At 39.3% G+C, this 27,854-nt stretch overlaps 2 protein-coding genes across 2 annotated transcripts in view; one reads left to right on the plus strand and one right to left on the minus strand.

Moving 5' to 3' along the window:
- Positions 1–1,582: 1,582 nt before the first annotated feature.
- Positions 1,583–14,612, minus strand: hrh2a (histamine receptor H2a). Its single transcript, XM_028589868.1, has 5 exons — positions 14,529–14,612; positions 4,810–6,426; positions 4,274–4,445; positions 3,189–3,351; positions 1,583–2,134 (listed from the first exon to the last, which is right to left on the minus strand). Exons 2-4 carry the CDS (start codon positions 5,843–5,845, stop codon positions 3,342–3,344), a joined length of 1,218 nt encoding a protein of 405 aa, XP_028445669.1. The 5' UTR covers positions 5,846–6,426; positions 14,529–14,612; the 3' UTR covers positions 1,583–2,134; positions 3,189–3,341.
- Positions 14,613–22,418: 7,806 nt separating this feature from the next.
- Positions 22,419–27,854, plus strand: part of dock2 (dedicator of cytokinesis 2) — a 101,008-nt gene continuing 95,572 nt past the window's right edge. Inside the window, exons 1-8 of the mRNA XM_028588898.1 lie at positions 22,419–22,618; positions 24,542–24,625; positions 25,114–25,154; positions 25,372–25,427; positions 25,514–25,610; positions 25,694–25,842; positions 26,137–26,272; positions 26,894–27,051. Of these exons, the coding sequence (XP_028444699.1) occupies positions 22,576–22,618; positions 24,542–24,625; positions 25,114–25,154; positions 25,372–25,427; positions 25,514–25,610; positions 25,694–25,842; positions 26,137–26,272; positions 26,894–27,051 (764 nt within the window). The 5' untranslated portion in view covers positions 22,419–22,575. The remainder of the gene's footprint in view (positions 22,619–24,541; positions 24,626–25,113; positions 25,155–25,371; positions 25,428–25,513; positions 25,611–25,693; positions 25,843–26,136; positions 26,273–26,893; positions 27,052–27,854) is intronic.

Below are 27,854 nucleotides of genomic sequence, written 5' to 3' on the forward strand. Positions count from 1 at the left end.
ATCTCTTCTCTATTCTTTACCATTACTGTTTGTGTTGGGGGTAACTCTCCCATAAAGAGCAGATCCTTTTCCACCAAATCTAAGCATAAAATTGCTCGATGTCTCTGACTGACCGAGGACTGTGCATTTTGTCCTATGATTTTTGTGCCTCATATTTTAATGTGTGAGATAGGGGCCGGGCCGCTTCTTAACAGACAGGAGGGATGGTTAGAGTAAAATCTTTGGATCTGAATTGAATAAATGCCTACCCTAGTTGTTATAAATTCCAAATAAGTGTTTCCATGTGGTTGAATGGGTTGTAAAACCCCCTCCATCACTTGTTTCCAGCTGGTACCTGACATGCAGATGGATATTATGTACAATTCTGTGTCAGCCCTTAAAGGAAATAGCTTAAAGTATGGAGAAGGTTAAGTGTTAATGTGGCAATATTTTGAGGCAATGTGTGCTGACAGCTGTGATGAATTGTTTACAATGTATGTTTTCTGCATCATCCCACATGATAATCCCTGTCCATACTTAACTAAAGCCCATGTGTATTGCCTCCAAAAATGGTAGTATATATTCTATTCTTCATTTAAGCTGCCCTTTAATGGTACAGTATGGTTGTAATTTTGTATTTTGGAGGAACAGAACATGCCATTTATTCAGTCCACGATTACTTTTACAGTATGTATATACAATACAATACATAATACATTTGCCACTGAATGAGCAACAGTAAAGACACAAGTCTACATTCTTCGAAATAGACACATAACATTAGTTTGCATGCTACACATTTCACATGCAGAGGTGTCAAGTAATTAAGTACAAATACTTTGTTACCTTACTTAAGTAGACATTTTGGGTATCTATACTTTACTGGAGTAATTATTTTACAGTAGACTTTTTACTTTCACGCAATTATCTTACTTACTTTCTACTCCTTACATTTTAAAAATAGCCTCGTTACTCCTATTTCAGTTTGGCTTGCTTTCATTCCGTCTTGTCATCGTTCAAAAAAACCCCCAATAAACCAAAAACCTATCCAGATAAATTGTGCCATCCGGATAGAGGGAATTTGATTGTGGTTGGATGAGAAGTATAAACATACAGTATACCATTGCGACACCCTATTGGTTTGTACGCGATCCATCGCACCTGCACATGACACAAATCACGTCACACTCCAGCAAGGAAATAGCAGATGTATGTAACCTAGTACGAAGATGTCTGTGGCAGAGACTCGAGAGAACTCGAGCAAAATGTCCCAACCAAGCACCAGCGAGGAGGTTGGTAGCCAGGAAGACCAGCCAACCCTTCTACATCCCTGGCCGTACCTGGAATTTGTTTCCGAAATGGTTGGAAGAACTCCTTTCGAATGCGCTGCAAGCTCTGCGCGCCCAGTACCACGAGCTAATTGTTTCCAAAACTCGCTGTCTAATTTGAAAAAGCATATTGATATTATTTTTTCCCCCTTACATTACTTTTACTTGTATACTTTAAGTAGTTTTGAAACCAGTACTTTTACACTTTTACTTGAGTAAAAAGCTTGAGTTGATACTTCAACTTCTACAGAAGTCTTTTTAAACCCTAGTATCTATACTTCTACCTGAGTAATGAATGTGAATACTTTTAATACCCATGTTCACATGTGACACATTTCGACACATTCTACATAAAGACGTAAGTGTAAGTCCATTCATCACCTTTTTCCCTTGAAGAGCCACAAATATAACTTTAACTGCTAATATTCTACACTCTCCATTCTCTAATTTTGTCAAACATCTATTTCCAATTACTTTATCCAGGTTGAAGTTGTGATACGTTGTGTTTCCACTGGAGTGCACTCTTGAGTCAGCATAAAAAATATAGTTTATGAAGTTGATGACCAACAAGTTAATCGGCTGGTCTTTAATACTATCCACAGTTAGTTCGAGAGCATATTTGGGCCACGTGTTGTCCTGTGTGATGGTTGGATGCAGTGGAAGGATTTTGTTAGACCATTTCTACGTAGAAGCATCATCATTTGTTCGCTCCTGGACAGGTAGAGGTCAGCTGTGTGCGTACAGTTGGTTCTTGCTGATGAGGTGTGGAGTTGCTGAGGTTCCATTTTCTCCCATTTTTGTTCGTTGAATTATAGATTGAGTGGTTGCTAACAGGTGGAAGAGACACACAAATCAAGAGGATTCAATCACTTTGGGTGTAGAGTATGCAGGAAGAAAAAAATCATTCACTTAACCATTGTGGGGAGTGTGGATTAGCTCCTACTCTCGGTAGAGAGATTAGTCAGTTTGCTTCATCAACAATCACAATACAGGGCTGCACATTCATGTTTAAGGAGGTTAAAAGTTGTGTGCACATAGACTATTAGACATAAGACTATTGTAGCACTCAAACTGCTGTAATAATATTTTTTCTAAGAAACAGGTTTTTTTAGCTGTTAAAAACAAAACAGAGAATCTCTTTGAATAGTTTTATTTTATCAATAAATTCACTAGTAAGTGAAAAATTAAAACAAATAGTTCAGAAAAGGGGAGAAATTAACTATAAAAGATGAATCATAATAAATTATGACCTTTAGTTGACCTTTAGAAAAGTTCATCAACTAACTGCGGTATTGGCTGTGGAGAAATCCTTCGCCAAAAAGATTTAAGACAGTTGTAAGATATAATGGTAAATAAAAAGAGTGCTGTGAGGATTTCTCCTTTTAAAGTCATAATGAGAAATCATTTGTTTTAACTGTATCTGGCTATATAAAATATGGCAAATATTGTACCACTGTGCTAATGTTGGCAAAGTGTTGTATAATGTTGCACCTTTAATGGAGTTTAGGTATTTAAAGTGTGTTACTGATCTCAAGATTAAATATGGCAATGAACAGGCAGCCTTTACAATGTATTGGTAGTCAAAATTTTGTTATTTTGTTGCTTTAACTAATACACACTTTACAAAGCAGCGCATACAAAGAGAAAACCACTTAGTCGATACAGTTCACAAAGTGCGAACAAAGAAATGAGAGCAGGATGTGAAACTGGATAATGTATCTCCTCTCTGCTGAAAGCAAATTTCTTGGCCTAATAAGCATATTGCCATATGGCCTGATGCACTGTGGATGACACCGCTAGGATCTGTGTGTCACAGTTCATTTGTTCTGGGCCTGACATGGTCTGTGGGGGTTATAGGGATGTCGGTGTGTATCTACTTACGTGGTGTGTTAGGGTGCTTCTACTGCGGCAATGAAGGCTTCCAAATAGAGGGGCTGTAAATCTCCATCCATCTTTCTTCTAAGGCTGATGGATTCTGGTTCTTGGTTGCAACTGCAGAAAAGTCAACAAAGCACCCACCTCACCAGCACAGGCTCAGCATGACCTGCGTTTATTGAAAGGAATGAAAGATTAGAGAACAAACATTACCATTTTTATTTTATTTATTTAAAACCCCTGAAAACACATTGAGGGAGAACCCTCATTTTCAATGCTCTGAGGTACATACAAATGCAGACACGTCAAATCAATGAGCAACAAAAGAATAATGCATGGCTATATCAATTAAAAAACAACAACAAGTCACAGCAATAAAATCTATCTCCACTGATGAAGGCTGTTTAATTTATTTGTTTGTGTGACTGATCAGATCTTGTGTTTGAAAGTAAGAAAGAGACAGACTAGAAGGGCAGTCAGAGAGCGCAGACCTCTGACAAGGCATGCACTATCCCCCCAATGTTAATACAGTGTGAATTTTCCCAGTCGGGAAATCATTTGTTTCAATTATCCCCACACCACATGAATGCAGCACAAACGCCCTATCTTGCAATGTTAATGAAAATGAAATATAATTTCTGTATCCGCCCCGTGATTCAGATCCGCTCCATTATTTAATGGGTTCTTCCTTGGCTCGTGCTACATTCTTTCACCAAGTTAAATGAAAATTGGGCCAGTAGTTTTTCCATAATCCTGCTGACAGACAATCAAACCAACATCAAACAGACAAACCGAACCGAAAACATAACCTCCTTAGATGAGGTAAATATATGAACCAGTGCATTCACATACTGAGAGCGAGGTATTGTATGTATTTCCTTGGTGGAACAATTTAGTATTTCATAGCATGGTGTTTCACTCATTATGAGTGAATGTGAGTGTTGTAGCATTTTCACCTCAATTTGGATGTTAAGTATTACACTTTTTAATGTAATTGTATCATATTTGATGAGTTTTGAGTCAAGACTTCTCTGCATCATGTCAAGTGATGTCATCTTGTGTTTTTGTTCATATACTAAATAAAAATATACCTCTCATTGCCATTGACATCGGTGGCAGCAGTGCCATTTGCAAATTGAATAGTTGCTGTGGCTGTCGCGCTGTTCATTTCTTGAAGCATTAGGTTTTGCTCTGTTAGACCTGCCCTGCAGGTGGCAGGGGTGTGGCCACACAGCAGTGTCACCTCTGTAAACTGGTCTCTGGCTGAGAGGGGGAAAAGAAAAAGAAGACAAAAAATTGGAGAGAACATATAATGTATTCACACAACTATTTCTTGGTAAGAAATAAGTCTGGCTAACCGGATGTATAGTGCTGGGATAAAGCCTGACATCTGGCGTGTGTCGCTGCTTCCAGGGCTTAGGACAGCCCAGGATGGTTGTGATTGGTTTAAAGAAATACAAACAAGCCAGAGCATTTTATTCCCCTATCCCAGAATATATAAATGGTGTAGCCAGACCAGAAGATAGGTCTGGCAGTGTGAGACTCAGAAAAGTCCTGATTCTTAAACTGAAGAGCTTTAAACTGCACAGATGTATCTGCACACTTTAAGCTCTTTCTACAGCTTTACCTGCTGTCACAGTGGGAGACGGCTGTCGGCTCCTCCACCCACTGTAGGTAGGGCATCGGCATTTCAGTAGACGGGAGTAGGCTGACCTGAAGTCCCTGTTGAGGGCTCCATAGAGGATAGGGTTGATGGCCGAGTTGGCGTAACCCAGCCACAACACAATGGAGAATTCTGGTACAGAGCTTGGATCTGGATGCTCATTTAGACCCAACACTGTGAACAGGATGAAATACGGCAGCCAACACACCACAAAAGCCCCAATCACTGCTGCCAGTGTCACTGTGGCTTTGTGCTCCCGCAGAGCCACTGCTGTAACACTGGAAACCACAGTGGTACTGGTGGAAGGATTGTTCCGGCAGTTGTTGCTGGTGATGCATGTGGGCCGGGCACTGATAATTCGTTTGGCCTGTGCCCGTGCAATGCGAAGTATTCGGAGGTAGGTACAGCACATAGCCACCAGAGGCAGGTAGAAAGTGAGAAGAGAGTCTGTCAGTACGTAGGGTCTGTTCAGCTCAAAGCGACATTTCCCCTCTTGAGCCCCAGGCCCGTGGTTCTGCACTGTCCCATTAACAGTGTTCCACCCCATTTGGATGGGCAAGAAAGACACGGCCACAGACACTGCCCAAACACTGGCCATGGCCACAGCAACTCTCCATGGTAACACCAGTGAGGCGTATCTCAGAGGCCTAGTCACTGCCAGGTATCGGTCAATGCTGATGGCCAGGAGGGTGAGAATGGAGGCTGTGCACAGCATGACATCCATGGAGATGTAGAAGTTGCAGAAGGCTGGGCCGAGCGGCCACTCGTTGTTAAGCTGGAGGAGAGCAGAGAAAGGGAGGACCACGAGGCCGAGCAGCAAGTCTGTCACCGCCAGAGACACGATGAAGCAGTTGGTGAAGCAGCGGAGGCGTCGAGAGGCGCAGACAGCCAGGCACACCAGCACATTACCACTGACAGTCAGAAGGATGAAGAGGGACAGGGTAACACCCAGCATCACTTGTGACAACATTATCACTGGTGCTTCACTGGAGACATCCATCCATCTGATGACATCACTGCTGGAGCTTTATGCAAACAATCGTTGCATTTTTTTTTTTTTTCCAGTTTTAAACTAGATGAGAGGTCTCACTTTTTTGCAAACAGGACATTCATATGAGATGCCTCAGGCTCACATATGACGCTATTACATATGTTTACTCAGTGTTTGGATGCTCCAATTTATTAAGGTGCATACAATCTAATATCAATGTCTCCATGATCAAATGTGACTTAAGAGCTTGGCCACATGTGATCCCTCTGTCTATTTCTCTCCCAATATTTCCTCTGCCTTAGCTGCTAATTTACGTGACTGTTTGCTGTTCTTGATGGGCCTGAACCATAGCTTTCCTGTGACTCAACCACAACAGCATTTCCATTCATAATCATGACAATATTCATCAAAAAAGTTTTGCAAGAAGTTGGTTGAACAACATTTGTGTCTTGACAAATGCTGCTACTGGGAATTGCAAATCAGCACTATGCCTGGCTGCTGAAATGTTTCATGGAAAACCGCTTTCTGTCTGTGAGGCTGATTCTTGGTGGTCTTGGCTTCAACTGCATCTTCTATGGCTGTAGGGACACCTAGTGGACAGCGATGAGAAACACAGTTAGTAATCATTTTACCTACTATAACAAAGAGCAGTTACTTTCTTTTGGTTTGGTTATAACTGTAATTTTTGTTTTATATAACTTATTGATTTACTTATAGTTGATGTATTACAATCCCTGATGATAGATTAGGCTAGGTACAACAACCAAAACTGGATGAACATTTAAAAAACATTTATTGATACATTGATTGTCATCACTCTTGTTTGAAAAAATATTGAGATACAGTATTTTATCAGTGCATGTGTTTTTGTGTCTGCACAGGCAAGCTTATATCTTAGGCACACATGGATAAATACAGTACACTGATGAATACACTACATACTGTAGAGTATTCAAAATACTTTTGGATAAACAGTGTCACAAACTTTCATAACAATGGAGAATAAAAAGAAATAAAGTGAAAGAAAAGAACATTTTTATTATATTGACTTGGCACCAGGGATGTAGTAGCTGATTAAAATAATAAATTAGTAACAAGTTACAGAATGACTCACAGTGTGTTGGGAAAAAAAATATAGAAATCTCCTTTTGGAACACACTCTGAAGAGCAATGTTTAAACACTGGTTTAAAACTCTGATAAGTTTCCAATAAACTGCGTAATTAATTTAAAAGATTTTTCTCGAGACTAAGCCTTCCCTTAAGCACACACATACATGGTCAGAAAGAACAAGTCTTAAGCTTCAAACAGGACCGGCCAAAATGTCTTCACAATAAAGAAATGTCCTCACTATAATGGTTTAAAATGACTATTGGACAGCAATACCAGCACACACACATTCACACACACACATTCAGTTATGGCTTGCATGATTGCTGAGTTTTGGAACATTCTACGTAGTTTATGTCTGATTCTAAACTTGCCTTGCATGCTTGCATGATTTATGATGATAAATAATTAACTATGGGAGCACCATGGTTAATCCAGTCACAATTATGATTATGTAGCATTACAAGGACTTTGTTGCTTTTTAAAAAACAGAAAGACATGTCGCTGTCAAATGTATTGGTATTTGTATTTATAATGTTCAGTTATTTCATGTTGGTCATTTTCTTGCAAGCAAAAGTAAAGCTGCTATTTTAGACAGTCAGCTAATAGGAATTCCAATCTCTTTATAATAAAACCATGAACCAAGACAGTAGTTTGTTTAGCTCAGGACAAGATGTGCAACTGTGTAAACAGCCAGCATGGCTAAAGGCGCTGACACACCAACCCGATTATCGGCCGTCAGACAGTCTGGCGAGGTCGGTGACCCGAGTCTGTTTGGTGTGTTCCTTGCCGTCGTCCGTCAGAGGAGCCGTCGGTGTTCATTTGGACCGATTTGACTTGTTGAATCGGCCAGTGGACCGTCAGACTCAATGGCCAATTACCGGAAATGACGAGCGGGATGAGCGTGAAGAACGCCTCTCAAAATCTGACGAAAATCTTTTAAACTGACCTTTGTCCATCTGAAATGAAGACAGATTCAGCAACTGGATGGCCTATTTCTCGCTTAAAATGTTTTCAGAAACACGTTTCGGTTAACTATTTTCATAAAATATGAGATTGTATTCCGAACGAGCCGCCATTATGGTCAGTTTTGAAATTCGGGAGAAGCCAGACCCACATGACGCGTTCGTCCAATCATTGGGCGACAATACAGATTTGTTCCGAGGCACTTTTTTGACCAACTCGGGGAGGCAGTCAGTCCGACTGTCTTTTCTGCCGAAGGTCGGTCGTCGGGTTGGTGTGTTAGAGCCTTAAGTATCTCTGAGCAGTCTGCTGCAGCTGAAACAATGCAAAGTCTTGTTTTGGTTTCAATATCGTTAAATATGATTAACATTTAGATGCAGCAATGGCTGATGAGATGACTGATGAGAGCAACTCAGTCAGATATGATTAGATATGATTATAATAATATGATGATAAATACAGTACAGGCCAAAAATAGTAAAAGTAAACGTAATTTTGTAAAGTAAATACTTCTTATGAATAGTTTAAGTTTCTACCTTGTCGAGAGAGTTACAGTATTATTTGTCCTATGTGAACTCACTCATTTTAATGTGTGTTTGGTGGAATGAGGGTAAGTACTTGATATGTGTGGGTGTGTGTGTGCGTGCGTGCGTGTGTGTAGTACATGTGTTTGCGTCAGTGGGTGGTGGGTAATGTTTGCTCGTCTGTTTTCTAACACGGTAATGGATATTGGGACATTTGCCAGACATGGTCCAGAGCAGCTCACTTATCACCTAAAAGAGAGAGAGAGTGACGTGGAGAGCTGGGTGGCTGCGGGCTTTACATGAATATGCGAAAAAAAAGAGCATTAGACTATATAATGAAGAAAAAAAAAAAAACATAAAGGAAAGATTTTTATTAAATCTGGGTCTACGGAAACCAGAACACCATCTCTAATCTCTGAACTCTTCTAATCTTTGTTTCTGCGTGGACACATTTCTGTCACAGACTCGCTGCTTTGAACTTCATCCAAAGTAAACACTGATAACACAGCCACTAACCTGTGAAGTGCAGCTCTCAAATGCACATGACATCTCAGCCTTCGTATCTGACAGAACCAGACTCAGACTCACTGAGACCACACATTTCAACTGTTTTCATCATCAAAATCTGTCTCTTACACTGCCACTTTCTTACTTTGTCTCACACACAAACACACACACTTGCTCAGTTGGAATGAGTTTTTGACTTGGATCCTACGCTGCCCTGTGAGGGATGTCCACATATGGACATCACATCACGGTCACTAGAAGTTTTTCAATAACCTCGTCTCAACCCTGGGACATATGAGGGTGTGTATGTGTGTGTGTGTTCACACAGGCATTCTTGTTATCTGCTCTCAGCCAGAAGCATTAGTTCATTTTCCCATGTTACAGTGCATGTGTGAGAGCATAACTGTATTCATTTCCTGTTTATTTTTGCATAAACATTTGTGTTTTAATAAAAACTTTATTAATATACAACCCTGTCTACACACTTATCAAGAATCACAAATAAGCACAAGACCTATTTTAATAGAAGTAAGATGCAAATTACTTTCATGCTTTTTTGTTTTATCAAGTCACTGTTGGTCTGTGCAGACTACAGTTACAGTAGAAAGTCATAGTCATTTACCTTAATGTTAGAATATGATAAATTGTAAATAAATCATTCATTCAGACAGCATGCTCCTGTATCACTGACCATCTGTTTTCTTTCATAAACTTCTCATTAGTTGTCCCCAATGGAAAACAATGGTGAGTGTTACTACATCTGTATATATAATCACAGACACACAAACTTGCATGTGCATGCACACACTACAAAACAACCCAAAACATATGCCTTAGTAATGGATCTTGAGGACTGTAATGGATTGTAATGACTGCCGAGTGCTGAGTTTTCCACAGGATGTACAGGCTGCTCTACTTTTAGAGGTTTTCTGAATGTTGTTTCATGTTTTTCAAGAGACAACACAAGGTTCCATGGGTTTGTGGTGTAGAGGACAGTGTTTGAATGGGGTCATGCTGGGACAGGTCTACTGTGTGTAATACTCAAGATTTGGTGGACACAACAGAGATGAAATATTAAGTGATTAACCCTAAGGAGCTCGAAGACAGCTTCCTCTCATTGTCTCCTATCTTCCAGCATACACATTATGTAAATGAGCTGGAGAGACTTCATTGTGCTCCATCTACACCTTCCATTACTTAGTAAGTGGTCTGGTGAAAAGAGCCCAATTTTGGTATTGAGATGAAAGGCAGGCAAAAGAATTACTTGGGCTCGAACTTTTTACCAGACATGGTCTAAGCCCGGAGCTGAGTATAGAGGTTATTTACCTCTTAGCTGGGACTTGCTTACTGATTTGTGAGATCCTCCAAATACCATGTATTCAATCTCTGACCTTTTTTTACCAGCCAGATGTGTCTTTTTGAGAAATAAACAGATACGGAATATCTGCTCCTCTTTAGCCTGATCATCACATAAGTATCACATGTATTGCCACAAATGCAAAGAGTTTGAATATGTTTACACAGAGTCAGGAAATGTAATAATTCTGCCCTCTCAAATCGCTGCAATATTGGGATAAGCTCTAAATTGCCGGCAGGGTGTAAAATTAACTTTCTTTTATGCGGTTGCTTCAGACTAATTGCAGATACAGGAAATAACCCATTCATTCATTCGGCCCATTAAAACTCAATCAAAGTTAACATATCTGCCGCCTAACGGTTGGTAGGCAGTATAACAGTGTCCCAAATCACTTGCCTTGTCTCTGCAATGCTGCTGAAATGAGTGAAGAGCTTTGTGTCAGCAGTACTGCACATGTACAAGCAGTTCAAGCCATGCACTTCTCAGTTGGTGGATTAGACAAACATAAGAGTGAAACGGCTGGCAGTATACTGTAGCTGGGGTTTATTCTGAAATCTTCTGAACTTTTTTAGCAGAGCTGTAGCTGGTTTATTCTAGATTTACTATACATTAAAGAAAAGCAAGGGATTGTAACTGTTAGGTCAATAAACATTTAATTAGTGAGGACTGTCATACTGAAAAGGCATACAGATGTTGAAAGCAACTTTTGTCCCTGCAAGTAGCATTCATCAGGGCGAAATAATGCAACCAGGCATCTGAATTCTTCATTCATCCTACTATAATTCAATTGAGCAAAACTACTTGGCTCATTTGCTTCCTCTGCTTTTGCAAAGCAATCTATAGCTGTCTGCATTTTTGTGAATGTGTGTGTGTGTGTGTGTGTGTGTGTGTGTGTGTGTGTGTGTGTGTGTGTGTGTGTGTGTGTGTGTGTGTGTGTGTGTGTGTGTGAGAAAGAGGGGAAGGGCTCTGGGATGGTGGGTTGCTTGGTAACAGTTGTGTGTCCACCAGCGGAGGGCAGCTGTGGAATCTTGATGAAGCGTGAAAACAACACACACTGAGCGACAGACGTGAGCACAGGCAGGCACATAAAATATGCATAGATACTAACAGCATGCATGGCTGTGTCACAGACATACATAAGTTCAGGTCACATGGGGACAATGGATATATCCCTTGTCAATCTTGTCTTTACCAAACCTCTGTTATGTCAACATTACTGCTTCCGTATATAGTGCTTCAACTTGATGTAAATAGACACACATGGAGACATTTGTATAGAAAAACACACACTCGCACAGGTCCAGAATCAAGAAATGTCCTGTCATATCTTACAGTTACACTTCCTAGTAGCTATTTCATCTGTCTTCGGAGCTCCTCAGCACCGCATATGGTTCCCTGACCAAGTCATGACACTTAACCACATCCTCTCTCTCTTCTGTTGGCGGCTTCAGCTAATACACACATTGCAGGTTCACTTTCGTTGTTCACTTGAGTTAGCCCCATTTTGCTATCCTGTAGGCTGCTGCCAGGGGCGTCGGACTGGGGGTAAAACCGATACTGATTACCAGGGCCCAAGGGGAGAGAGGGCCCTTGAAAAGTCTGGAATATATTTTATTTCACCTGGATATTTTCATTTCCTAATTTAATTTCATAATGCATGTCAGGTGAAATGTAAAGTTAGTGTACTGGCTGAATAATTTGCTTGATTGACTGACTACCGTACATGTTGTATACAAAAAAGACTATCTAAGGTCTCACCCACCCCTTGCTAATGCCCCAAATGGTTTGGTCCATCTGCACGCATTTTGTTTACGTTAAATCAGTTGAGCGTCTGGTGGAGCGCAAACTTCTGCTGTAGAAATGTCTTTCTCAAAGAAAGCCAAATCAGGCTACCAAAAAGAAAGGAAAGACAGGAGGAGGAGAGACAACGAAAATAGGGGAAACAATTGGTAACTGACTTATTTTCAAAGAAAGGTGAGCACAAACTAGAAAACGAAATCCATGGTGCTAAACTGCTTGAATATCTCCGCGACCGTTAGCGCTAAAAACGGACTGAGACAACCCATTGAAAGAGCAGAACATAAACTTTCAAATGATAATTTGGTTATACGTAATCTGAGCTAAATAAATAAACTACACTAGCAATATTGTTTGCATACAACACACCATTGTAATAGCCTAATTTAAAACATGTTTAATTTTAAATGAATAGGCTATAATGTCTATAATTAACAATAATAGGCTAATCAGTGTCATAGGTAGCTTGGTAGCTCATCGGTAGATACATATCATGTCAACATTATAGTTATGTCAGATTCAGCAGATGTTAACATTGTGAAACACATGGCCCTCAGTTTCAGAAACTGTCACACCAGGGAGCAACAGACCCCTCATCATCCTCTTTGGATTTGAGACAAGGTGAGCAAATATCAAAATTAAAGCAAACCATGTTTAGCCATTTTGACTGAAAGGTGTTAAGTAACACTAACATCGTAGTGTGTTTTATTATATTAAGTTACAGTTAGGATAAGAGGTTAATATCAAATGTATCCTTCATAGAGAAAGATGATAGAGATGATCTGATTGAGGATGATGGGAGTTCGCACAGCAGGGAGCATGAGTGTTGCTCTGAGCATGTGAGCGTGTGGAAATGCGAGATGAGGAACTGTAAAGTAGGCAGACCAGTTTTTGCCAGAGGATCCAGGACTATGGCCAGATAAATTAACAGATGATCAGATAGACACCATAGTACACAGGCTGGCAAGTAAAGGTACAGAGAATGATCAGAGTGCCAGTTTATAAAATATTCTACATTTCTTGTTTTTAATATCTAATGTCGGATAGTACTACAGAAGAAAAACAAGGTGGCTAGCATTAGTTAGCATTAGCAGTGACAACCACAATTTCTAAACATATGAAATAAACAGCACCAGCTACAGAAGCTCAAACTTTATCAACATAAAAACTAAGGAAAGGGATGTCACAGTAGTGGCCAGATTATCTGAGTAATCTCTCAGGAATGCAAGGCAGGAAAACCATCACAATAAAGATTTTTTTATCTTTGTGGCCAGATGTGGCCAATATGAAACATAAATTAATGACAAAATCAGGGAGCTTGTGAATTAATGCTTTAAATAAAGATGAAATTCTCCTGGATGTCATTATTATGCTTTAGATCCCAGTACTCCAGTAGAAAGGGGGGATATTATCATTCTAATTGGTCTGTGAGCAAGTCATAATAAACCATTCATATCAGCTAATTTGCAACTTTGATATCCCATTGTCCTAAAGTACAAGGAAATAAGCAAAACAACATTAGTACCAGCTCCTCTGCACTTTTTGGGTCTGAGTATGTTCTTTCTTTCTTTAGGTCTATCTATGTATGCATCTGTGATGATCTATCTGTCTACCTATGTGTCTGTCTGTCAATGATAGCAATTCACATTGTATTTGTGTTAGAATATGAAACTGGAAAAGTGAAGTTCAAATGTAGAACTTGAAAGTATGACATGCAACAAGTGCAAGATAAAACACACACACACACACACACACACACACACACACACACACACACACACAAAATAATCTCACTTCCTGATCTTCATTACTGATTAAATGACCCCTTTTGTATATTTGTCATTGTGCAGAGTTCACATACTCACACCTGGATCAGGATTGACTAACCACAACCACAAACCTATGGATATGACACTAAACTAAAACACAATTACCAAATAAGGAATTAATTGTTTCCCTACAACTGAGCTGACACACATTCAGAGTAGGAACTGATGCTTTAAGCCTGAGGTCATATGTCACTAACCACACACATACTTCTTCTATATATTTATTATTATATTTATCGTTTACATTTCTTTGTCCTGTTCCTGCATTTTAATGCTAATATAATGTAACACTGCAAAGCAGAAAGTTTCTAAAAACTTGATATCTACAAGTGATAAAAGAGAATTAAACAACATTTTAATTATTTGTAAATAAAAGAGTTAGTCAAATATCTGACAAATATTGAATCAGTTTAGTTCATCCAGATTTTAAATCCATAATATTCTTGTATGGCTGCTGAAATGCTTACCAGCAAATCAATGAAGACTTAGAGCAAATATTGATGCTGTTACACCACGAGGACAGCTGGATGAACTATGGTTTTACACACAAATTTGATAACATATTAAATATATTTCAGCGAGTACAAAGTAGGAATTGTCAACTTACCTCAGTGCAGCTTGTCCTCTTCTGAGACAGCCAACACTCGCTCTGCTGTGCTCCCTGAGAGCAGAGAGAACCACAGTCTCGCTCGTGTTGTGTGTGCATAAAGAGTGTGTAACTGTGTGTGGGAAAGAGAAGAGAGAGAGAAAAATAATGAGGAAACGCCAGTAACTCAGAAACAGCTCTCTCTCTCTCTTTTTCTTTCACTTTCTCTGCTTCTTCTCCTATTCTTCTCTTTCGCATGAGGGTAATTTGCTTTAGAAATTATTTTAATATCTCTTCCATTCTCTTATCATGCCTTCTAACTTGCATGTGCCAGCTGCTGTGATAAAGTCTTTGGAGACTGGGCTGTTTTCCCTGAATAATCCAAGCAACCTGTTGCATTCAGCCTTACTGGAATCACTGACAAAAAAGTCCAGTTTGTAGTGGGCAGAGACACAGGAAGGCATGGTATTCACTCATGCATCATTTCTTGTCTTTTAAGATTTTTCTTTTCATGTCTCATGAAATACCACTGCTGTCTAAACTTTAAACAGTTTGATAACTCTCTTTAGAGCTTCACGCATGGATGGCTTTTCGAGTAACTCATATGAGAACTGGCACTAGTTGCGCTGGCGTGATGCCAATGACCCAATAGGTCATAGAGATTTCTAAATCAAACTATCTATTTATGGTGCAGCCTTTTTCCTTGGCCTCTGTATCTATTTTCCACGTCCTTTGGCCCCTGGTGTGGCTTCTCTATCATTTCCAATGTCAATTCATCTCCTGGGCTGCAGGCTAACATTCATAACTCATTATCACGTCTGTTTTCATAACTTTTGTTCATTTTTGCCTCCCTTTTCCTTATCTATTTAATCTGCGTCTTGTTCTAGGCTCAGTTCTTGTGGCCTTTTTCAAATCTTAGCTGGTGCTGATTATAATCTTTCTTTGTGTCTTTTTGTACCTTTTTATTTATGTTATAGATGATCCCTCTGTTTGCTCTCTGTTTTTTATTCCTTCATCTGTATATCGTTTCACCTCTGGTTATATCAGTTACATTTGCCACTTTTGTCTTTCCACACACCTTTAAGCTCCACCCTAATTTCTCCTTGTATCACCGCAACAAGGTTCCAGTTTTGTTCCACTACACAGAAATCTGCGATAACATATCTTTCTTTATCATTTTCTCTCCTTCTTTCTTCATCTAACTGCCTGTCTTTCTCTCACTATCGTAGTCGCTCTTAATGCTACATAATCTTCTCATTGACTTTACATTGGCATTGTTTTCCGTGGTGGCCACACAGAATTTTCACACATTCCGTGCCACCACCACGTAATGCGGTGTTAACAGTTCGTGATCATTTCACGGAACTGACATTTGTGTTTCCAAATGATATTACCTGTGAGGTCAGACTTGTAGCTCTATTGTCAAGTGTAACAAGGGGAGGTACAAGTAAATGTGGCCAATAACTGTGGTGACAGGACCTGTGATAGATAATTACAACTAAATGATAGGTTACTGTACAATATTCTTCAACATTTTATGGGTAGCTAATATTAATGTGAGGTGAAAGCTTGTCTCTTCAATCATATTTAGCATGATATAACGCTAACAGTCCAATGCTGATAATCCTATAAATCAGCTCTGTTGTGTGTCGGTCAAGTTTCGACAGCCGCATTAGTTGAAAGCCAACCTGCAAAGCAGCCTTTTATATTATAAATGCTAATTTGGCTGTCCAAGAAACAATATTGGCTGAAGGACATGGAGAAACAGTCACTTACAGTATATCTACTGTTCGTAGGTAAACTGGAGATTCTTAACACACTGATGGACTGATTGAAATTGAAATTTGGGGGACTTTAACTCAAGGTAGACTAGTTGCAATTCTTCAACACTTTAGATAACTTAGTTTATAAAGTTAACTTAAATGACCAGTGTGTAGGATTTAGTGGGATCTATTGGCAGAAATTGAATATAATATTCATAAATATGTTTTCATTATAATGAAATATAATCTGTGTATAAACACTGGGAACCAATAATCTTTTGTGTTTATCGTTATCTTAGAATGAGCCCCGCATATCTACATAGGGAGCGGTTCGTCTTCCACAGAGTCCGCTAGTACAGCGCCATTTTTCTACAATGGCTCAGAACAGACAAACCCGAGCCATAGACTCTGAGACAAACCAAACACTTTTTTTCATAATGGAAAACCAAAAAAGGCTAGTCAAGTCTAGGCGAGTCGAACAGGTACCATGTAATGGAAAAACGCCATATGTGTCACTAACACTTGTACTTGTTAGTGTTTCTAAGCTCACCTTTCTGTCAGTGTTAAATCCATAGTGTGTTGACAAGCTCTGTCTCCCCCCATGTTGCCACATACCTTCTGATGTTTCTGAGTTGGTGAAGATACCTGATTGGTACTCCCAGCTCTGGGTCAACGTGTCATTCGGCTATGGAAGTGATATAATTAACACCATGGTTGGGTATTTCGTAGCTTTGACGCCTTTGGTGGTGCCCTGGTGTTCCCATGCAGAAAGGGACTAGTTTATTTAAACTGGTAGTGTGAAAGAAGGCAGTTGGCAGTAATACCTAAAATGCCATTAGCATTGTAATATAAATCTTTATTAATGGGAAGTTAAACCACAGCTCCTGGTCCAAGTCAACAGTGTGTTTAAAATATGCAGTTAATTGATAAGATAAGATGAGGTAATGCCAGGGAAATAAAACAAACTAGAAAATTCTAGAAGAAATTTTGACAGTGTGCCTACTACTTGGTGCACATCCGAATAACAACATAGCTAAGTAGATACATAGGTCACACTGTCACTGAGAGAGTGAGAGAGAGAGAGAGAGAATACGAATACGAATAGGAGTCTGATGGATTTAGGATGCTTAAATTACTGATTATTTACATGGAGTCTGGTGGGTTCAGGATGCTTAAAGTACTTTTTATTTACATGTGGTCTGGTGGGTTTACGATGCTAAAATGATTGTTTATTTATATGGAGTCTGGTGGGTTATAGCGACGCAAGCCTTAGCAATACAATATATATAAATTGTAATACCACAGTTTTGCTTAAATTTTAAATACATACAGTGTTGTTTTAACGGTGAAGTGTTAAAAACCTATGTAAGACTTGTTTACCAGAAACATCTTGGAAGTAGCTAGCGCCACACACACCAGACTCCATTAAAGAAATAGTACTTTTAGCGTGTATATAGCCAACATATTCTCTCCATCTCTATCCTTCCCTCCCGCTCTCTCCCTCTCCCTCTCTCTCCCTCCTTCCCTCCCTATCTCTCCCTCTCTCTCCCTCTCTCACTCCCTCTCTCTCCCTTCCTCCCTGTCGCTCCCTCTCTCTCTCCTTCCCTCCCTCTCTCTCTTACCCTCCCTCCTTCTCTCTCCCTCCCTTCCTCCCTCTCTCTCCCTCCTTCCCTCCCTATCTCTCCCTCTCTCTCCCTTCCTCCCTCTCTCTCCCTCTCTCTCCCTCTCTCTCTCCTTCCCTCCCTCTCTCTCTTACCTTCCCTCCCTCTCCCTTCCTTCCTTCCTTCCTTCCTTCCTTCCAAAAGTCTCCATGATAGGTGTGTGTGTCAGAACTTGTTGCTATGGTGATGCGTGTGTGTGCGTGCGTGTGTGTGTTAGAGGAGGGAGATGTATGTTTGACAGGATGTCATAAAGAAGTACTACACAACCCACAATCCTAAGTGTAACTACGTTTCTAATTGGTGGAGATCTGTGTGTGTGTGTGTGTGTGTGTGTGTGTGTGTGTGTGTGTGTGTTTGTGTGTGTGTGTGTGTGTGTGTGTGTGTGTGTGTGTGTGTGTGTGTGTGTGTGTGTGTGAGAGAGAGAGAGCATGTCTGTGTGTGTGTGTGTGTGAGAGAGAGAGCATGTCTGTGTACTTGTGTGAGAGAATGTGTGTGTGTGTGAGAATGTGTGAGAGTGTGTGTGTTAAAGTGCTACACTACCCACAATCCAAGGCGTAACAGCAACATCTCTGATTGGTGGAGATCACAGTTGTCTAGCAAATGTCTAGGGAAAAGTTTCTATCGGCAGTTGGTGTGTCTAGAACAAAAAGTTTAAGTCCAGTGGATTCCATAGTTACATGTCTGCGACCGCTACAAAAGTTCATACATTTTGACCAACTATGATGTATGAAGAGTGAAAACTGTAGGAGCAAGAGTAATTTGTGGGGAAAACATTCAGAGAATCATAATGCAGCTTCACCCTCTAGCTCTCAACATTCTGTCCCTCATACACACACATTGGAAAATCTCAACCGGTCTGAAGAAGTACTGCAGCTTAATTTTTTTACAGTTTCTATCTGCAGTTGGTTTCAAAATAACAAAATGTTTAGGTCCGGTGGATTCCATAGTCACATGCCTGTGACTGCGACAATATTTCCTACATTTTGACCAACTATGATGTATGTAGAGTGAAAATTGTATGGGAGAGAGCAATTTGTTTGGAGAATCGTACTGCAGCTCCCCACTCTGACTCCCACTCTAACTCTCAACATTCCGGCCACATGCACACACATTGGAAAATCTGAAACGGTCTGAAAAGAGGACGATCCGTAAACGGTGATTTCGTAGAAACCGTGCTTGATATGCGAATGCCCATTCAGCCCAATAAAGGCCAAAGTCTTCAGTTTAAACATTTAATCTTTTTTCTACATTAAAGTATGGTGATACAGCATGGTCCCAAAGGGGGCTTGTTTTGAGCGATGTTAAGCGATTTCCCGACAATTTCCCATTCAAGTCTATGGGACAATTTTGACCTGTTTTTTTGCAGATTGCGTGAAAACCGTGCGGCAAATCTCTTAGAAAAGTCAAAGCACACCATTCCCGAGCATTACACACGTGTTGACGTATTTTGTGTGCGCGTGTTGGCAACGCTTCGTGAGCCTTAGCGGGACAAAAAACGGACGGAATAATAATAAGTATGAGAAACAATAGTCAGTGTGCCGATTGCTGCTATTGCAGCACATCGGCACACTGAATAAACCCCCCCCAAAACAATGATTCAGAACTCTCTCTTTTGGATCTGTAAAGAAATTACATAATTTCTGTTGTGGTTATGGACATTTCTGTTGCTGTTCCATGTTTTGTATTTTTATTCTGTGTATTTCTGTTCTCTGTTGTGTATATTTCTGTTTCCCTGTTCATTGTGTGTTTCTGTTTATCCTCTTTTGACTGTGGGTTCTGTGGATTGTGTATTTCTGTTCCATATTTTATTGTGATAGTCTGTTTTCTGTCTTGTCGTGTCTTTTTTACTTCCTGTGTTTTCCCGCCTTGTCTGATTGTCCTGCCCCACCCTAATGTGTTTCACCTGTTGTATCACCTGTTCCTTGTTTACTCATCACCTCTTGTATTTAGCCTCTGTGTTCCCTTTGTCTCGTGTCAGATTGTTTTGTGTCTGTCTGTGTCCGTTTTGCCCGTCAGTTTGTGGTCCTGGTCCTGTCAGCGTGTTTTAGCCTTTTGCCGTTGTTTTTTCTTTCTCCCTGCGTGATTTTGTAAGTTTTCCCTCTGAGTTTTTCCGTGTGTTTTTTCCAGTCTCTGTGCTGCCGTTTTTTATTATAATAAATCCTCAAGCTCAAACCATCTCCTGCCTGCCTCTCCCTGCGCTTGGGTCCACTATCTTCTGCTAATTGTAACAAATTTCTAAGCAAATCAGCCATTTGTTAGGCAAGACAAATTCAGCCAAAAAAAAACACTTACTGATGTTGCGTATGATGATCGAGAGAATAAAAGCTGTCTAGATCCAAATGCTTCGTAGATAAAAACTAAAATTAAATTGAGAAGTAACAAGCTAAAGAAACTTTCAATTTGTGTCTCCACAGAAACAAATAAATTAATTCTAATGGTAAAATAACTTGTCAAAACTTGAATGAAAAACATTTTAAACAATATGTCAAATGCACCAACACTATATGCTAAACAAAATATATTTGATTATGCTAATTGTAATGGCTTCAAGTGGTAGTTTGTAATTTTGGTTTTTTTTGTATTTAATTTCTGCTATAATTCTTTATGAGGTAGCACTTTATAATAACTATCCATAATTCATCATTTATTAAGCATTAGTTAACTATTAGTTAATGGTTTGTTCATACATAGTTCATCATGAGTAAAGTATTTGTTCACACAGTTATAAATGGTTTGTTCATAGTAAACAAGCCTATTAGTTAATGGTTTGTTCATCATTATTAATTAATTGTTCTTACATAACTCATCATCAGTAAAGCATTGCTTAGAGCAATTCATTTTTTCAACAGAGTTTTTCAACCAGTTTCAACCAACAGTTTCACTTGTTATACTGACGGCTGATACCAGAATGTTCCAGCTGGTTATTTAATAATTTGTAGGTAGCCTAATATGACATAGCAGACTCGTTTTAAGCTAGTTGCATGCTGTTAGCTTAGCTAGCTACTCCATTGACCGCATAAACACTGGGAACCAAGAATCTTTGCGTTTATCGTTCTCTTAGAATGAGCCCCTCATATCATATCTACAGGTCATCTTCCACAGAGTCCGCCATACAACGGCATTTTTCTACAGTGGCTCAGAAGACAAACCAAAAACTGGAGAGGGCTAGAGAGGGCATTTCACATGTTTACGTTTCCTGAGGACCATCGTAGGTTCTCTACACGCTAAGATAGGGAGGACGAGTTAGGGAAGGGGTATTCAGTTGGTTGCAATCTACAACCTCACTGCTAGATGGACTAAATCCTACACATAGCTCCTTTAATTAGAGATTAAAATAGACAACTTTTATGAAATAGTTCTTAAAGATGCCCTGTGAATTCTTTAATGTAAACAAACAAAAGTTAGGTTTACATTCTGTGTTACTCACCAAACTGCATTGTGTGTATCCCTGGAACGGTGACAAACGTTTGAAATACATTGCCTACCTCATAACACATCTGAAAAGCCTTTTTTTTTTTTTTTTTTTTTTTTTTTTAAGTAGGCCTATTTTGAATCCTGCATTGTTTACATCCATGTTTACTTGCTAACGGTCTTCTTTCCTGCCACATGCATGAGATAAGCAAAACAGGGACCCACTCATAGAAAAGCAGCTCCATAGGGCTATTATAGGTCAAAACTCCAAAAGGAACCATTAAATCTGATTTTACACATTTTCTTTATATACCATGTATTTGGTGATATTAACAGCTGGAGTCCAGATGCTGTTTGAGCTGCTGGTTTCTTGTTACTGAAGATACACATGTATTAGGTACTCTAAAACTGATGACAGTGTGTTGCATGCACAATCACAGCTGCAGTCCTTTATGTTGTTTTTCAACTACCTTGAAAATAATATTCTTATTAAATGTAAAACAAAAAATACTGCACACCTGTTGCATGACAACTCTTACAACAACAGCCTTTTGTGACATGTGACGTGCTGCGTCTTTTAGCTTCAAACACTTTGGATTTCACAAGCTTGAAGGATGACGCACAAAGAGAAGAGGTTAGGGCACACAGTGTGAGCTGGCAGTCGATTGATGTCATCCACGCTTCAATGGCTTTGTACATCGCGTGGTATCCAGTAGTTATTTCGTTCAGAGTTAAGAATGGATCACAGATGTTGACTTGCTTTCTGTCACATTTCTTAACATCTGCATCTTAAAAAAGAATATGTTCAGTCCCTCTTTTGCTCTAATGAGAAGTGCAGTTTTTACCCCCAGTAATGTTGCATACTGTACACATTGTCATTTTATTAATTTATTTATTGATGTTTTACATTAAATTATAATATAGATAAAGTAATCCACTAAATCCAAATGAGCAAAATGGAGAGACTTCACACACTGCGCAGGCCTGTGGGCTCTGTAGGACTCCACCTTGTTGTACTCACCCACTTCCCCTTAACGGCCTAAAGGCAGGAAGAGAAGAGAGGCAGAAGAGGAAGAGAGGCAAAGGGGATGGGCTTGTTGCTTTCATTTAAAGTAAAATAATACAGAAGTGAGAAGTTTAGCAGACAACCTCAAAAAACAGAGAGAGAGAGAGAGAGACATGAGGTGAATCAGAAAGACAAGACTCAGATAGAAAGTAGGGCTACATGCAATTATGGCTCCTTGGAAGAGTACCACTACGGAGCGGTATGGTGTAGGTAAGTCAGTATGTGCTCACTCGACTTTGTCTGTGTGTGTGTGTGTGTGTGTGTGTGTGTGTGTGTGTGTGTGTGTGTGTGTGTGTGTGTGTGTGTGTGTGTGTGTGTGTGTGTGTGTGTGTGCGCACATACATTTTGTATCTCTGTTTAGTCACAATGGTAAACTCCATGCTGTGAATAAGGCAAGAAAAATCGATGCCCATCACTTCCTGCTTAACAGGATGTGAACAGGTGCTAACAGTCTCACAGAACTTTAGAATATACACATCAATAATCAGTAATTCCCCCAAAAGAACTTGAATCCTAAAATCATATTCACCATTAAACTTCAGTGCAACAGAACTTATAAGAGCTACAGTGGATTGTGTGTGGGATAAAATCAAAAACAAAATACCATCCTAAACTGATGGAAAAATGAGTGGCAGTTAGTAGTCATTCTTTATGCATTACACATTTTGTTGCGCATAAGCAAGAAAATAAATTATTCTCGAAAATTACAATTTACGGTTTGGAAAGATTGATTTTGGTACCAGGAAAAAATCCTGTAGTTTATCTGATATGTGGGTTGAATATGGCCTAGCTGATCAGCATGTGTTGCCATTAGATATGCGAGACAGACACAAACGGAATACAGATTTCTGACTCCTAATATAGATTTTAATAGCAGAGGTTGGCCTGTTGCTGACAATGCATTGGTTTATTAGTTACTTGCAAAAGTCAGGCATATAGTTTGCTTTTTAAATGGTGAGTAAAGACAATTTTTAAGCTGTTCTACCGCTTTATATCTTAAGATTGATGGTGAAAATGGCAATGAATTATATAAGCCATTTTGAATCAATTACTGATAAGATTACTCAATAAAGTGTTGTATCTACTGTATGTATACTATACATATATAGACTGAATATCTTTCTGTTCTGTGTAAGACTACAACACAGGAAGTGGAGGAAGAAGGAAGGACGTTTTTTTTTTTTTTTAACATCTAAATACTGTAGAAACCACATAATGGCATTCAATGTGCGCACGTACAATTTCATTTTGGAAGAATTATATATCTCAAATGAAGTATTAGTCTGAAATAGTGTGCCACCTTTTATACAGACAAGAATGATGTTATGTAGCAGTCATTTTGTAGCAGTGTAACTTTTTGTTTAGTACCAAAACCATGAAGTATAGGATTGAGCAAAGCAAGTCTGTGAGTTGGTGCATACAGACAACGCCAGTTTCAAACTGATATCCAATGCATTCCTTGCAGTGAGGCAGTGTTTTGTAGCTGCTTCCTTGTCCTTTGCCATGTTGCTGCTGCTGCCTTGCTTAATCCTGCTGCAAACACCTGTGATTACTACTGCTTATACAGTAAATCCAAGGCTGTAACTGACAATTATACTCATTATACTGATTCATCTGCAGATTCATTTTTAGATGAATCGATTAGTCTATGAATTTTCAGAAAATAGTGAAAAATTTCCATAATTTCTAGTCAATTTCACTTGTATTTAATTACATTTTTTTTGTATCCTATATTTCATCTAATTTTTAAAATCTTAATTTATTTTATTCAGTTTTTATTGCTTATTGTTTTAAATGTTAATGGTTTTCTTTGCCTGTGGGAGGCACTTTGAATTACCTCTGTGTTTGAAATGTGCTATGTAAATGAAGCGGCCTTGCCTTCGCATAATCATCACATTTACCCAGAGGCCGAGTTGACATGTTCAGATTGCTCGTTTTATCTGACCACTACGAAATAGGATTAGGGCCACATTTATTTGAGTTCTGGGTTTAAAGTCAGAATTTTGACTTTATTCTCAGAACTGAAATGTTTCACATATGGCTCTAATCTTCTTCCGTAGGCCACTAGCAGTCCCAATTTATTTTTTAAACAATGGTCTATCAATCATCAGACTGTAACCATTTCTTTTTCAGTTAAGTGGAATTTTGTCGGCAAAGGAGAGAAGCAGCTTTCCCTCGAGATAGGAGATGCAGTCCAGGTCCAGGAGGTCTGTGATGGTGAGAATACCTCAAAACATAAAAAATATACTATTATTATCACATACGTACATTGCATGTATGGTGCTCCTATAAACCTTTCTATGTTTTGTTTTTTTAACTTGTTTATCAGTGAAACTTTTAATAAATGTTAATATTATAATACATAAAATAATAAAATAAATATAAACCAGCTGCCTTGAACAAAATGGGAACTATTGTGAAAATGACAAAGATAACACTACTTACAGAGTTAAAGTAAAATATGTTATTGGTATGTCAGCATCTTTTGGCACTCATATTTTATACATTTCACAGGATAAGATATTGAGAATTTAAACAACTTACATGATAAATAACTTTATCATGGTTTTTATTATTATTTATTATTATACCAGTTTAAGGTTATATGCATCCTAGTTTTGGCTCTAGGTTTTAGTCCTTCAACATATAGTCTGACACTTTGATGTCATATGGCGAGGTGACAGTCAAGTCAATTTGTCTTTCAGGATGGTATAGAGGCTACTTGGTTAGGAACAGGGACCAGCGGGTAAGAACACACACACACACACACACACACACACACACACACACACACACACACACACACACACTGTGCATCACATTTATTTTTCCAGAAAGGTAACAATAACACAATGCATGACATTCAACCAGCTTTATTCAAGTGGGAGATCTTTTCTAGTTTAGTTTTGTGGATATCATTTTTTTTTCTTCTTATTCATCTCCCCCACACATTTTCTCTTCAGGGAGTGTTCCCCGCCAGTTATGTCCATCTTAAGGAGATCGTCGTTGAAAACCGAGAGTGAGTGGACTTAAATAAATCTTCATCTAACACAAAAAGTTATGTTTTTTGAATTGATGTTTTCATGTATGTGTGTGCGACTACAGAGGTGATGAGGTAGTGATGTCTTCAGAGATGCCCTTGGTGAAGGAGGTGACCACCACATTGAGGGAGTGGGGAAGCATATGGAAGCAGCTCTTTGTGGTAAAAACAAACATACAAGCAAATACACTTTGTGCATGTGAATGTGTGTATGTCTGATTGTAACACCATATCTACCTGTGCAGGTCAATAAACAGATGCGTGTAAAGCAGGTCCAGAGGCTGATGTGGGAGCTAATGGAGTGGCGTTCCCAGCTCCTGTCTGGCACTCTGCCCAATGACGAATTCAAGGAGCTTAAGCAAAAAGTCACCTCCAAGATTGACTATGGCAACAAGTATGTCTGCTCAAAAGCAAAATCACTTGTTCACAATATGGTCACTGTTCGAAGCCGATCTTTCTAAGCAAAGTTATCTCCCATCTCACCTACCTGTTTACATATTTTCAACATTTTCAACTCTCCCTTATCTTTCTTCCTGCTCTTATCGCTCCTGCTCCATCACCCCTCTTGTTTTCTTCCTTTCCTCATTTCCACCTCCACTTGTTGCCTTTTTTGTCATTTGTCCTTTGTACACCTTCCATCAATCTCCCCAATCCTCACCTGAGTGGTATCTCTTACTTCCTACCGCAGGATCCTGGAGCTGGACCAGGTGGTTCGGGACGAGAATGGAAACATCTTGGACCCAGAGAGGGCTAGTGTCATCAGTCTGTTTCGGGCCCACGAGGAGGCCACAGCCAAGATCAATGAGCGCATCAAAGAAGAGCAGGTCAGAAAAGAGATGAGAAGGCAGTGCAGTGGGGAGCAGAAAAAACAGAACTAGAAGGGAAAGGGCCACACAGAAAGAGAGAGAATCTCATGGGTGGATGTGACGGCAGATGTTGCAATTACAATTTCATTTCTTTGGCAACATATTTGATGTTGCTATGGTTTGACTGCACTAGACTTCCCAGAGACATGTACACCATGGGATGAAATCAAAATGTCATTTTATTTAATCTTTTATCATAAGAAAGTAGTCAAATGAAACTTTATCTGCATGAAAATGCCATGTATAATACATTTTACTTGCCAATCATGTCTGCCAACCAAGTCTAATTAAGAATTCCCTTCCTTACAAATTGGCTTGACCTCACATGTACTCATTAGTAAGATGAGAACCTACAGTAATCTATTATGAATTTCTTTTTCCATGATTTTCTTCTCCCTTACAAACTCACAATCTGGATGCTGCAGTAGGTACATCCAAGAATGAAGTAACCAACTATTATTAATTGTTATATCAGCCAACCAGATTTATCAAGAACTTGAAATTAAGGCTTTTGGCTGGCAATTTATCCTGTTAAACCCTTGTCCCAAGTTAACCTCCTACAACTATTCTTTCCTGCAGTCCAACGTCCAGACGGACCACAGCGGGATCTCAGCACGGATCCAATCTTCCCCCACCCACAGCCTCTATGTCTTCGTCAGGAACTTTGTCTGTCGCATCGGAGAGGACTCTGAGCTCTTCATGTCCCTCTATGACCCCATCAAGCAGACCATCATCAGGTGTCCTCTCTTAGCTTTGGTCCCTAACCTCATACTGGTGTGTTCTTTTCAGGTTGATTTGAGGTTTTAAAGCCCCAGATTCATATGCTAGTTTAAATGTATATAATAAACTGATGTTGATGTTGAAGTCTGGCATATTTAATGTAATCCTCCATGCATTTAATCAATTTTGGAGTGTTGCATTGAGATAGAAAACAAAGTGCGTTTCATTTCATATGTCAACAATTAAGATCATAAAATAAGTCATTTTCATCCATTAAATAAAATAAAAATATGGGGAAATTAAGATTGAGTGGGTTTACATTAGACCATTAGTACCGATTTACTGAAATTAATGAAAATACTGTTGAAGTTAAGATTTTCTTTACCTCACCTCCATCCCTCAGCTCAGCTGTCTATATGCCTCTCCTTCTCTTTACTTGCTCCCTCATTTGTCATCTCTCATTCATTGTTGAAACCCACTAAATTAGAACAATGGGATGACAAATATAAGAATACAGAAAACACAAATTATAGGGCAGCAGATACTGACTGGCAGCGCTATGTGGTGCCTGACAGTGCTGATGCTAAGCCCTGTCACTCACTGTCATGCTGGGGTATATCTCAGTCTCAGCCACTGCTGCTGGGAGTATTAAGATAGATAGACCAAGATCAATCATGTTTTTCTCAACCCTACCATCGTTCGATTGTCTCTTACTTTCATGGCATTTGTCCTGGTTTCATTTGCTCTTATTATGTTTGTTTGATTGGTTAAATGCTTAGCTTTTTCCTTTTGTACTACCCATTTCCTCACATTGTCTACC

Source organism: Perca flavescens, chromosome 10, assembly GCF_004354835.1.
Source record: "Perca flavescens isolate YP-PL-M2 chromosome 10, PFLA_1.0, whole genome shotgun sequence".
NCBI lineage: Eukaryota > Metazoa > Chordata > Actinopteri > Perciformes > Percidae > Perca > Perca flavescens.